At 43.1% G+C, this 13,466-nt stretch overlaps 1 protein-coding gene across 2 annotated transcripts; it reads right to left on the bottom strand.

The window, feature by feature from the left end:
- Window positions 1-367: 367 nt before the first annotated feature.
- On the bottom strand, window positions 368-13,024 carry snx27b (sorting nexin 27b). 2 transcript variants are annotated; one of them, XM_031577091.2, is made up of 13 exons: window positions 12,526-13,024; window positions 10,406-10,637; window positions 9,895-10,087; window positions 9,405-9,469; window positions 8,697-8,801; window positions 8,373-8,451; window positions 7,643-7,806; window positions 7,102-7,191; window positions 6,395-6,544; window positions 4,724-4,852; window positions 2,928-2,987; window positions 2,696-2,758; window positions 368-2,539 (listed from the first exon to the last, which is right to left on the bottom strand). In XM_031577091.2, exons 1-13 carry the CDS (start codon window positions 12,858-12,860, stop codon window positions 2,495-2,497), a joined length of 1,710 nt encoding a protein of 569 aa, XP_031432951.1. In that variant the 5' UTR covers window positions 12,861-13,024; the 3' UTR covers window positions 368-2,494. The 2 variants fall into 2 exon arrangements, with proteins under 2 accessions (XP_031432951.1, XP_031432950.1); XM_031577090.2 differs by having other exon boundaries at window positions 2,710-2,758; window positions 12,526-13,023.
- Window positions 13,025-13,466: the final 442 nt, after the last annotated feature.

Raw genomic sequence — 13,466 nt, 5'->3', positions numbered from 1 at the left:
ATTTTGTATATGACCTGTGTTGTGTTACTGTTTTTTTTCCCATTCATGTCACTGAGTTCGTTAAATATTAGCTGACTATAAAGTTATTTCGTTTAATGGAATGTACATGCGACAGCATTGATAATAATACATAAAGTCTCTGCTTCAGACAATGAAGACCTAAAAATGATAAAAGACCTTAGCAAGGGTTATTCTTGCATACACACATTTTACCGAAGAACAAATAAACACCCTACAGACAGCATGAAGGTTGGGTCATGGCTGACTGTAGGTGCTGTTACATTAGGCTAGTCTCAATGTAGTTATTGCCAGGTGAGTTACGGAAGAAAAATAGTGCTGCAAATAAAAATTCCACTTGAGTACCAAATCTGTTGCTTCAATAAATTGTTTTATTTAAAAGAATATTTTACAACGTATCTATACACTAACCAAATATGCCTGAACACTTCTATGAGTTTTCAAAGACTATTCAGAAGCCAGTTCTTAAAAACATTTTTTGCTCTATTTGTCAAAGGCCGATTTTATTCATTAAGGTAATAGTGCAGTCCTTCAACATTTTAACATTACATCAGAATTGAAATGTTTTATTTATTTTATTTATCTGAAGCATCTGCAGTTTGGTTTCTAATACTGATATAAATAAAAGAGCAATCGTTTTCAGTCAAGTCGCAGATGAAAGAGAGATAGAGAGACAGAGAAAGACGTCCAATGGCAAAACAATCAAGTAAAAACATTAAGATTCAAAAGACAGAGTGGATGACTGAATTCCCCTACAGGTAGGCCTGTGTGAGGCACAGGGAGAAACGGCCAGCTTCACACGTCACATTCAGAGACTCTGCTCCCATTGGGTCTATAAAAAAAAGTGAGTGTTCCATGAATACTCATGGAAGTCAATAGTTTCCCAAAATTGTGTCAGTAACATTCCCATCAAGTATGCATCAGCTAGATCACCGCTTAACTCTGTTGTTTTGGCAACAGGGATACAACAAAGAACTGAGGTTAGAAGCCGTCTCTACGTCCATAGACTCCATTTTTATGGGAATACTAAAGCTTAGGGAATTCTACTGGTGAAAAGTCCATGAAGGAAACAGCCTCTTCAACACACAGTTAACTAACAGCGCTATAGAGAGAAGTGAGAGAGCCTGTGTGTTGAATTGTGTACAAGTCATTCTGCCACACACCACAAACGCCACACACCAGAACTAATATTAAATAACATTACTGTAGTTCTAGGACTAGTCCCAATGCACATGGCAGCTGAATAGTTTGAGCAATAAAACATACAGAGTACACACAACCAGTGTCTGTGTTAATTTCAGCAGGTACATAATACAATGTATGCTCTTTAAGGTTCTATCAATGACTATACAAAATAAAAAAACTAAATCATTTACACAGATCACATCGCACTCATAACTAAATCATTTACACAGATCACATACACTCAATTTCCTCACACACCCACCCAACTCATCGGTTAGGGAATAAAGAAAAACACACACACACAAACACAATCAATGTTGAAATGCATCTGAATGCACAGAAATAAATCTTTAGACCTGTAGCAAACACTAAACCATCAGGCACAACGTGCTGCCTGTTGCGACACTACCCAGCACCATGAAGGGAAAACTGCCACCAGTGAAATGATCTGAATCATGTGATGAGAAAGCCAGGAGTAAAGCAAACAAACATTCAGATTTACATGGATAAGGTTATTGTTTCTGTCAGTCTTTCTCTCCCCAGAGATGAAGCCAAATTGAAAAACAAGGCAGGCTCTTCTGCACGGATGAGCTCTCTCTCCTCTGCTTATTAAAAGCCATATTTTCTCTGAGATGTTCACAATGAGTGTTTGTGTCTGGTTGTTCATCAATCTCCTGAATTGCAAGACCTCAGGTGAGTGCCCTGTTTTCCTCTTTGCAAGTCACAACCAGGTAAAATGAAGTCCAGCCAGTACCTTTCTCCAGTCCTTTTGCAGCCACAACACGCACCAATCAGACCCCGGGAGTTGTTCCTGCTGACCAATGACGTTATAATATCCATATCCTGGACCAATGATGTTGTAGATTTTGCTTCCCTCCAGTGTCCTATGTCCAGCAGATTTGGTCACAGTGCAATGTAACACACAACCTGAGTCAGTCAGGCGGCGAGTTTCCATTTCTACCTTACTAAATAGTTCCATCAGCACAAGATACCGAGTGTCAGTCAGGTCTTCGATGGAGTTGCAGATATCCCACCAGTCAGTTGCAATGAGGTTAAGTGCAATGTTTGATGCAGAAATGTATGTATATTTTAAACCACTTTTAAAATAGAGTTTTTCTTCTTTCAGATGACTTGGATTTCTCATGTTAGACATATATACATTTTTTTTTTCTCGACAATGCTCGCTTTAGTTTTTCATGTACTTGTATATTTATATTGCGTTAGTGATGTTGTGTATTTTGTGTGTGTGTGCATTTGTATGCCGGCGTTCAAGAGGTGATGATCTCCTCATTCAAGTGCCCCCATCCCTTCTGTTTCTCAGCAGCTGGAAGATATTCTGTAACAGAGGTATTGCACACGCACACGCACACACACACACAGAATAGCAAAATTAGCCAGCCAACCAACCAACCAATCAATCAATCAATCAATCAATCAATAACAAAAATAGTAGAAAGGCAGTGAAGAGAAAGAGAGGCAGGCAAAGCCTTACCTTACTACACATACCATCTCTACTGCAGTTCTTATTGTCTTTATCAGTCACCTCCTCCTCCAGCTAAAGACACAGATACAGAGAGAGAGACAGAGAGAGAGAGAGAGAGAGAGATATAGAGAGTGTGAGAGAGAGAGAGTGAGTGAGAAAGACAGAAAACACAATCTGCTACAAACAAAAAACACAATAGAAAAGGTCTGGCCTAGCATGAGTCTGGTAACATTCTTCTTACCTCTTTCCTCCACCTGAGTTCACAGAACACTCTCTCGAAGCACTCGTGCATGTAGTTGAACTGGGGAAGAGACAAACGCGTCATATAAACTACAGTATGTAAAAGGCATAGCATACTACACAATCATCTTTGTTTCCTTGCTACGCTTGCACAAATGCAGGGCAAACAATGTTCATGTAAGCGTGTGTGTGTGTGTGTGTATATTGACATGAGATTGGTCCATGTGTTTATGTGTAACTGCGTGTGCGTTTGTGTTTATTGACATGATAATGGTCCATGTGTTTATGTGTAACTGCGTGTGTGTGTGTGTGTGTGTGTGTGTGTATTGACTAGGGATGCACGATAATATCGGCATGACATCGGTATCTGCAGATAAAAGCATCAAAACGTAATTATCGGCATCTGCAGATATGAACATTTCTGCCGAGGTACCTGACCGATAAGGTGACGTTCAAATTATGCGCACGCGAAGCAAATGTTTTGGTTACTATGAGCGCCAACAACGTAATTCAACACGTCGGCTGTGTGGCAGTACTTCACAGTATCAGAGCAGGGGTTTTCAACCAGGGGTCCGTGGCCCCCTGGTGGTCCGCGCGGCATTGCAGGGGGTCCGCGACATGAGCCTATGTTGATCAGTTCACCATTGACTTTTTTTTATTTTTATAAATATACCTGGGCCCGTCTACATATTTATGTCTGAATAGCCAAGTCGCATTGCCCAAAATACTGATGTAGACCCATATTCAGCGAAGAAATTACACTGACAAGTATTATAGGCAGAATATGTGTGCGGGGGGAGGGGGCGTGGCGGCGGTTACAAACATGAAAAAGAAGGGTACGAGACTGTAAAATGTTTTGGGAATCACTGGCACATCAGTGGGCCGCGGATTACCTTCTGGTCAGAATGGTGGTCCCTGGGACAAAACCAGTTGAAAACCCCTGTATCAGAGGATCCTGACATGCTATTTGTCAGGAAACTTCAGGAGATGGAAGAGGAGACAACAGCTTGGCTGTAACGTAGGTTGCATGCATAGATGCAGACCACTCGCGTGCAAAGCTTTGCAACATTACTTGTCGCGCGCTAATAGAAGTTAATAAGTTGCTAGTTAGCTAGACAACACTAGCTAGTTAGCTTGCATGCTACGTGACACCAGAGAAGTTGATGATCTAATTTTACGGGATATGAAACGTTATGTCACGAGCCCACGCTATCTGTACATGGCTTACTTTTGCATATATGGAATTTATATATCTAACTTGGCCAACGTTAGCTTGCCAAGTTGCATTTCCAGAGTGTAGTTGTTCAAGTTCAAGGAGGTACTGTTCAAGTATGAACATTGTGACGTGAAAATATAAATAAATCTGCCATATTTGAAATCATTTCAATAGTTTTCATGAGTGAATGTCTATTTCTAAAATGATACAAATCAAGTTTTTAATGTCCCGTTTCCCTGCATTTTGATGGATTTGCAGAATATTTTGTTCCTCATTTACTATTGAATAAATTGAGACGCGAGAAGCACATGCACGCACATTTTTTTTAAATAAGTCTGTCGTAAATATATGAGACTACATAATGAATGCAGCTACCCGTGCCAATACATCTCTTAGTTTGGATGGCTTGTCTTCCTGTTTAATGAACTGTTAGCTTTAGATATTGGAGCATTTAAATGCTTTAGTAATACCTGTTCAAAAGGTAACTTTCCTTGCTCTTATTTGGTTCAAGTGGTGACTTCCCCATTAGAACTGGCCACAGGCTAGGCATGTGAGTGTTTTGATCCAAATGTGAGTCTTACATAGGGGGTGAAGATCTTGACCCAGCGTGGCTTCTTCTCTCCGCGGGCGTACTCGAAGCAGAAGGCCATGCCCTCCTCGTCTGTGTCCCAGCGTTGCATCTCACTCCACTCAAAGGCAATCACCTGATTCTAAATATGTACAACATATGAGGTCATTAGTGTCCACACACACACACACACACACATAACTTTTAAATGCTCTCCTGGTTGTGTGTAAGACAGCATGAGGGAACATGACACACACCCCCCCCACCCCCCCATTTTCCATCTTTACCTTTTCAAACTTGTCAGTAGAAATCTTGATTAGCCGATGTGAGCTCAGAGCAGGGAGAAATGGACTTCCATCCAACTACTTAATGTGAATTGTGAGCAGTCAAATAAGAAATCCTATGTCAAAGCACTTTCAATTCAAAGAAAAGTCTTAAATCGAGTAATAAATCAATTTGTTAGACGCTGCAATCCCAGCTTTTGTCCCCCACCCGTTAGGTCAGGAATTCTCAATCCCGGAGGTCCACCCCCCACCTCCTCTGCAAGTTTGCCATTTCTCCCTTACTGAACTCCTCAGAAGTAATCTTAGTCAGTTGAGCACACATAGCTATTAAGATAAGATAAGCCGGGGCTGAGGCGTGCTTGTGCAGAAGTGTTGTGTCTGAGGTGTTGTGTCTGAGGTGTGCTTATGCAGAGGTGTTGTGTCTGAGGTGTTGTGTCTGAGGTGTGCTTGTGCAGAGGTGTTGTGTCTGAGGTGTTGTGTCTGAGGTGTGCTTGTGCAGACTAGGTGTTGTGTCTGAGGTGTTGTGTCTGAGGTGTTGTGTCTGAGGTGTTGTGTCTGAGGTGTTGTGTCTGAGGTGTGCTTGTGCAGACTAGGTGTTGTGTCTGAGGTGTTGTGTCTGAGGTGTTGTGTCTGAGGTGTGCTTGTGCAGAGGTGTTGTGTCTGAGGTGTTGTGTCTGAGGTGTTGTGTCTGAGGTGTGCTTGTGCAGAGGTGTTGTGTCTGAGGTGTTGTGTCTGAGGTGTGATTGAGCAGATGTGTTGTGTCTGAGGTGTTGTGCCTGAGGTGTTGTGCCTGAGGTGTTGTGTCTGAGGTGTTGTGTCTGAGGTGTTGTGCCTGAGGTGTTGTGTCTGAGGTGTTGTGTCTGAGGTGTGCTTGTGCAGAGGTGTTGTGTCTGAGGTGTTGTGCCTGAGGTGTTGTGCCTGAGGTGTTGTGTCTGAGGTGTGCTGGTGCAGACTAGGTGTTGTGTCTGAGGTGTTGTGTCTGAGGTGTTGTGTCTGAGATGTTGTGCCTGAGGTGTTGTGCCTGAGGTGTTGTGTCTGAGGTGTTGTGTCTGAGGTGTGCTTGTGCAGAGGTGTTGTGTCTGAGGTGTTGTGTCTGAGGTGTGCTTGTGCAGAGGTGTTGTGTCTGAGGTGTTGTGTCTGAGGTGTTGTGTTTGAGGTGTGCTTGTGCAGAGGTGTTGTGTCTGAGGTGTTGTGTCTGAGGTGTTGTGTCTGAGGTGTTGTGTTTGAGGTGTGCTTGTGCAGAGGTGTTGTGTCTGAGGTGTTGTGTCTGAGGTGTTGTGTCTGAGGTGTTGTGTCTGAGGTGTGCTTGTGCAGAGGTGTTGTGTCTGAGGTGTTGTGTCTGAGGTGTTGTGTCTGAGGTGTGCTTGAGCAGAGGTGTTGAGTGGGCCTCCCTGACTGACCTCCAGAGTGCCGTCGTCAGTGCAGGCGTGCAGCTTGAAGTGGTGGATGCTGATGGCGGTGACCACGTGGCCTTTGCGTCTGGAGTCACACGCGCAGTGAGGGAAGACAATCTCATTGTAGCCTTCACATGTGCTCAGCATACTCAAGTACTGAGAGAGAGAGACAGAGGGAAAGAAAAGTAGAGATACAATCGTGGAGTTGTTAATAGTTACTAAATCATTGATAACAGAAATAATTTACCAGTTTATATTAACATAAAAAATATGCAATGTCTTTAATACAAATCTTTAACATAAAGACGGTTAACAATTTTTAGGATTAGAGTACTAGTAGTATTAGCAGCGGGTAAAAAATTGCCATCATCTAGTCACCACCCTTTAGAAAACGGTATTGTGTGTTAGCTTTTTTTCCTATGGAAAGGAATATTTATTAATGGGAAATTATTCTTGCTTATTTCACAAAGTTAGAGACAGGGGCACCTGAGAGCTAATCACAAAGGTCTGTTTTTCACACAGCCACCAGGTGGCGATAGAAGACTAGGCAGAGGGGACATAAGATTATAGAACTTTCATCTTCTGCCCTTTTGGTATACCACCCACACAAACACACACACACACACACACACACACACACACACACACACACACACACACACACACACACACACACACACACAAACACACAAACACACACACACACAGCTCACAATATTCATCTTCTTCTGCTCGGCGAGTTTCTGGAGCTGATAAGACTTCTCCCCCACCTTTATGAACCCCTTCTTTACATCATCCACAGCCTGATGGAGAGAGAGAAGGGGTGAGAGTGAGTGCATCTGTGTGTGCTGAGACAGTAACAAGGAGAAAGTAGTTACGGAGAGAGGGTGGATAGAAATAAACAGATTGATAGTGAAAACTAGAGGAAACAGACAAATAAATTCAGCACACACAGACAGACAGACAGACAGACAGACAGACAGACAGACAGACAAACACACACACACACGCATGCTTTGGCTCTCGCTCTCTCTCACACACACAAACCAGAAAGAGAAAGAGGGTCAAGATCAATAGTCAAAATTAATACATTTGGCTCAAACATTCTCTCTCTCTCTCACACACACACGGTGGTGCACCTGGTGGAAGCAGTAGGTGATGGCCAGCTGGTTGGTCTCTCTCTCACTCACTCTCACACACACACACACACACACACACACACACACACACACACACACACACACGATGGTGCACCTGGTGGAAGCAGTAGGTGATGGCCAGCTGGTTGTCGTTGAGCAGCACCTCCTCCTCGGCACTGAAGAGCCACTTGCGGAGCGTCAGGCAGGTGCCGGCCACAGCAGAGGTGTAGTTCTGCACATACAGCTTATGGGGGAACTCATTAGGGGCCAGCTTACGCACTAGAGGGAAAGGAGGATAGAAAGTGTGAGTGAGAGAGAAAGAGTGGGACAGAGAGAAAGAGAAAGAGAGTGAGAGTGAGTGAGAGAGAGAGAGAAAGAGAGAAAGAGAGAGAGAAGGGAACAACATGGCCACGTACATGGTAAAATGCATAATACTTCCAAAACCTGCCAATGAGGAGAGGGCCACTGCATTTTTAGTTCTTTTACATTCGGCATTAAAAGTGGACCTAACATTCCGAGAGCAGACATAGAATACTCGACACAGTCACCATTGTTTTAAATGACTGACATATGCACATATACGCCATATCCAGATTCCAGGCACTACCGACAGACAGACAGACAGAACCCTGTGGACTATACACAAGCCAGCAGAGTGCAAACAGACCTGCTCCTGCATCTTATTCATATATAAATGTTTACAGTCTGATTTTATCATCTTATTCATATGTTTACAGTCTGATTCTATCTATGTGGCCACAACAGACGCACAGGCCCATGAGCTCAACTGCCACTGACACTCGGGTGAAAGCTTATAATTGTCATTGTTATGAAGGTATACTTACCAAATGTATGGTTGATTACTTCAAAAAGGGCAAAGTAACTAGCTGTGATGCTGTCCATTCCGACTCTCATCACAACAGCCTGCAACACACGCACGCACGCACACACACACACACACACACACACACACGCGCGCACGTACGCACGAACACAGACACCTGTGACTTTCAACACAAGACACTTGCTATTCTCCTCGGTACAGCTAATAGTAGTAGCATTAATATCAATTTATAACATTTCATGGAGAGTATTTACATCTCATCTGTTGTATATGAGGATGTTTCTGGGGTGTGGAGGCAGAGGTGACCGTCAGGTGTTTATCTTACCTGATAGACCTGGTCGGTGGTGCTGTTCTTTCGAACTCTGATCGTGACTGTCGTTTTGTCAGGCATGGCTATTCTCAGCTCCACATCTGACGCGCCGTTAAAGTTCTGGAGGCAAGAAGGAGGAAGGAGGCGCAACACAAGAACTTGAGAGGAGAATTAATCCTTTCAGTTATCAGTTTTTCATATCACTTCCATGTTGTCAGAGGAAGCATCCAGGAGCTTTGTCAATGCCTTTGAGTGGGTGATATATACACAACCACAGTTGTAATATGATAATGTTCCCTCTGAGGGCATCATGTTAATGAAGTAACAGTTCTCCCATTAGACTCCATGTGTCAAACAAAAACAGCCCAGGCAGGGACCTATGTCCTCTTATCTAGGATTGTCCCCATCCAAACATCACAGCGAAATCTCGTCCACTGCTTGTGGAAAAACATCTCTGTCTTGGGGTCCTTGCTCAAAGCACTTTTACTGAATTTGTACAGTGAGTGACATTTAGTCATGCGTATGTGTAATATGCATGAAGGACTGCCAGAAACGAATCCCTTTCACATCAATAGTAAATAGTCAACTGATAGGTGCTGCAGGAGAGAGATAATGTAGAGTTTTAATACGAATATAAGGTGATGTCATCAAGGCAGAAAAGGGAAATGTAGAGAGAGAGAGAGAGAGAGCGAGAGAGAGACAACTGCAGACACATACACTGACCTCATCTGATTCAGACAGGAACTCTTGCATCACGTCACTTTCTCCAATCACCCGTATAGAACATGCTAGAAAACAAAGCGAGAAACAGAAAGAGATTGTTAAATAAGCCAACAACATCAAATAAAAATGGCATCAATCTTTCAGTGGCCCAAGGAGATCGTATAATAAAGACAATGGTTGGATAATAAACGTGTTTTTCTGCTGTGATAATATAATAATAATAGAATCATAATTAATATCAGAAATGTGTACTGCTGAACTGACTCATATCCCATAATGGATGACTTTCTCTGGGACATCACAGATGTCACAGCGCAGGATGTGTTAGAAATAATAATTGCAAAAGAACTGAAATGGTCTTCTCGCTATCCCTTCTACCTCCCTCCCTCCCTCCCACTCTCTTCATGTCATAATTTCTCACTGCTAGTTTGTCTATTTGTCTGTCTTTCTCTCTGACTGTGCATCAGTTCATCTTTCCTTCTCCCCCCACCTTTCTCCAGGTACTCTTCTAGGCCCCTGCGCCGTGCGTCCAGCTGCTGCTCGGACAGGGAGAAGGGCCACTTCCCCGGCAGTTTGGGGAAGTTGTAGGTGCCGAACTCCCTCTTCAGGTTCTGCTGCAGGATGGAAAACTCCCGATATCGCTTGGAGCAGAGCTGCCTGCCAGCCATGTACACATTATACACCTGCAGACAAACAGACAATTTGTAAATACTACTACTACAACTATTATTATTATTACTACTTCTACTTCTACTATTATTATTACTACTTCTACTACTACTATTGTTATTACTACTACTACTATTGTTATTACTACTACTACTACTACAACTATTATTATTATTACTACTACTACTAACAATCAACAACGTTGCTTCAGGAGCATGGAAGGGTGAGATGTTTTTAAATTGGCTGCTCAAATATCAAAGCACTTATCACCAGGATCGAGGACTTCACAGGCCTTTACGGGGACGTTTGTTTGTGTAGCAAGGAACACCCACCACAAACTTCTCCGAGCTCTGCTCTACGTGCTTGTAGGTGGGTATGGAGATGGGCACAGCCTGCTTATCGCTGTAGTCATAGCAACACGCCGCTGGGCTCTCGTCAGCCGCCTCAAGGCTGTCTGTCTCGGCCTGCGGCACCGACAGCACCGCCAGCACCAGCTCCCGCTCCCCTGCCCGGATCAGATCGACCACCTGCTTGTGGGTCGCCCCTTCCACGTTCACCCCATTGCTGCCAGGCAACAGAGACATAAGAGAGATCTGTTAAACAACTTCTTCCAACTGAATGACAACAAAAACAGCCCCACTGTAAACATACCTAATAAGAAGGCACTACAGGCACATAATGAGTTGTATAATGAATGTAGCAGATAGCTGTGGTTACATTCAACTGACCCTGAGCAGCATTCAATTCTGGATAAAAAAAAAAACACATTCACTGGTACAAATAGATTACAAGAGAAATGATATTCCTGGGAAACATTCAGATTTGCCAACTAACACAAACATCTAAAATGTATTAAACAACTCAGCATATACATTTTTTTTGTCACATAAACAATATTGAACCTAATCGACTCTCTACTGACAACTTGATCAGTTTTGCCAGCTCCTGATCACCATGAAACAAACCACCAATGGAGAAAATATGGTTTGACTTCCCAAGATTCTCATTTTGTTTTTGTATTATTTGTGAACCTTTTCAGGATCACATGCCAACACATTTTAAGGGACCTTTTTCTATGGGTAGGTCTACATCTATTGATGTCGATTTACATAATCTTACCCTCCTGTAAGACGCAAACAAGATAGTCTTGTCAAATCGGTAGCATAAGTTTAGCATAAGCGATGAAGACACACGACACACATGTCATGATATAGTGTAATAACAGGAAAGCATAAAGGCAGTTCACTTCACGGTGTCATTTAAAATGATGCTCATAAGTATTTCCATTCATCAACTCGGTGATGAGATCCTCTTTCGCAACTGACACAACAGAGACAGTCAGTTCTCCATAGCAACACACATCTCACCATCACTGGGGTGCTCCTATGCATACCAACATCCTAGGAACAGCGCGCGCGCTCCTGCCTGACATTGGCGTCAGACATGGAGTTAAAAGCGCTATCTATCCCTCAGAAAGGATGCGCTGGAGTGGACATGCAATGGAACATTTTCTTTCAACACTACATTTTTCACTTAGTGCGTCGATTATCAGACGGTCTGCAGTTATGTAAACATATCACAAACATAATAATATCAGAGCAGTCGTAGCCTATACCATGAAAACGCAGCAAAGAGTTTGCTGACTGTTGTGCGGCTGATGGCAATAAATTGGCAGTAGCTACTGGTGTATGTCACCTGCTCTTTAAAGGGTTGCAGAGTGCAACCTTAGCTAACGTAAATTGGAATTCGCTGCGAACCCAAAAAGCCACAAAATACCTAGTTACGTTTCAAACCTTCGTTTTGCATTTAAATTGGAGTTCATTCCCTTGGAATTCAATAATGAACACATATTTGTAAGTTAGATGACAACCACTGCATTACATTATTCTAGTCAACGTTACTTCATCTGGCAACGGTTAGCTAAGAAACCCGGTACCGTCATCTTGTCTGCGAGATGGGTCAATCATCAGCTAGCTGCTAACGGTATACCGAAAACGTTACGGCTACCTAGCAACACAACAAACCATAAGTGCATTTTAACTTAAGAAGGTGTTAACGATAACTTAGGATATATGCCTTACAACTCTGACTTAGTAAAAACAACCACCGCCAAATGAGTTGACTACGTGAGTCACAGCACTACTCAACGCTAATACTATCCTAGCTAACTAACCAAATGTAAGTGATCAGGTCACATAGCTAGCTACCTGACGTTTGCCACCACACATTTTTGTTACAGTGAGCTACTGGCTAGTACTGCCTTATGAGCTGAATAGCTTGACTTGCTGGACAACGTTGACAGCCGTAACCCAAGCGTGAAGCCTTTCCCAGTCATCTCAAAATAGTAGCGATAACATTGATGCTCGGCCACAACGTGGGTTATGGGTTTCGCTCTAGATATATTACAGTATAAACTTAAGATGGCTAAAGTTAGGTTAGCCGGACAACTTACACCTCAAGAATTCGGTCACCCTTTGAGATGCCCGCTCTATCTGCTGCGCCTCCTGGCAATACAGCGCTGACATGCTGGAGAGGTGCGTACAATTCCCCATTTATGCTACGGAGCTGTCCTCCCTCGCTGACTTGCCCTCGGACATTAAAACCATAGCCCGAATCGGACTTCACTATCCTCACTAGCCGAGGGCCTGTCGTTAAAGTGGTTACTGTTGGTCCGCTCTCGTTACCGGCTGCAGAACTGACACTAACGTTAGTCCCATTACGAGAGGACGAGTGCTGCAATGAGGGGACAGCAGAATTAATTCCGTAATCCTCGACAATATCCGCCATTTTTTGGAAAATCCCCCTCTCCTCCTTCGTGATTCTCTTCAACGCAACATTAGCTAGTGTTAACTTGTCTCATCAGCTAGCTAGCAGATAACTATACAGTAGCAGATATGTTCGAGACCGCCCTCCGTGTCTTCTCCGTGTCTTGACCATCATGACACAACAAATAAAAGCATTATGGGACTTGTAGTTTATAGCATGACACAGTCATACAGGATAAAATAATTATGAAATAATGATTTACTGACTCCCACCTGTCACTCGAACAGTAAAGCAACACTTTTTTGAAATGCTTGCTAAAATATTACAATTAAGAGTTCCACATTTAGTACTGCTTCGGAGACTGCAAAGCCTTTAGAGCAGAGACTTACCTAAGTAGGCGGTGGGCCGAAGCCCCGTATCTTTTCAACTTTGCAAAATGAACGGGGGAGAACCTGGATTTCTAAAGTTGGGATGATTATTTCATTTCTAAAGATAAACCAGTTGTTGCCACCTCCGCCTTTTGCACATTTTGTCAAAACCATAGTGTAAAAGTTGATCCAGTGAACCAGGTCAAGGATCGCCTCTGGAGCTGGTGGAAGTGACATTCAGTCCACCTCATATACAGTA

The sequence above is a fragment of the Clupea harengus genome, chromosome 11 (assembly GCF_900700415.2).
Source record: "Clupea harengus chromosome 11, Ch_v2.0.2, whole genome shotgun sequence".
NCBI classification, from domain to species: Eukaryota; Metazoa; Chordata; class Actinopteri; order Clupeiformes; family Clupeidae; genus Clupea; species Clupea harengus.
Note: the sequence above shows the minus strand (reverse complement) of the source record. Positions and strands in the feature narration are given on the sequence as shown.

What these genes read in the sequence shown, in the direction of transcription:
- snx27b (XM_031577090.2), bottom strand. Translation starts at nt 12,860, where the DNA reads ATGGCGGATATTGTCGAGGATTACGGAATTAATTCTGCTGTCCCCTCA. An exon ending in TCACCTACTGCTTCCACCAG is followed by an intron (nt 7,192 to 7,642) that starts GTGCACCATCGT and finishes TCTCTCCATCAG; the next exon opens with GCTGTGGATGATGTAAAGAA. An exon ending in TCAAGATCTTCACCCCCTAT is followed by an intron (nt 2,988 to 4,723) that starts GTAAGACTCACA and finishes TCTCTTCCCCAG; the next exon opens with TTCAACTACATGCACGAGTG.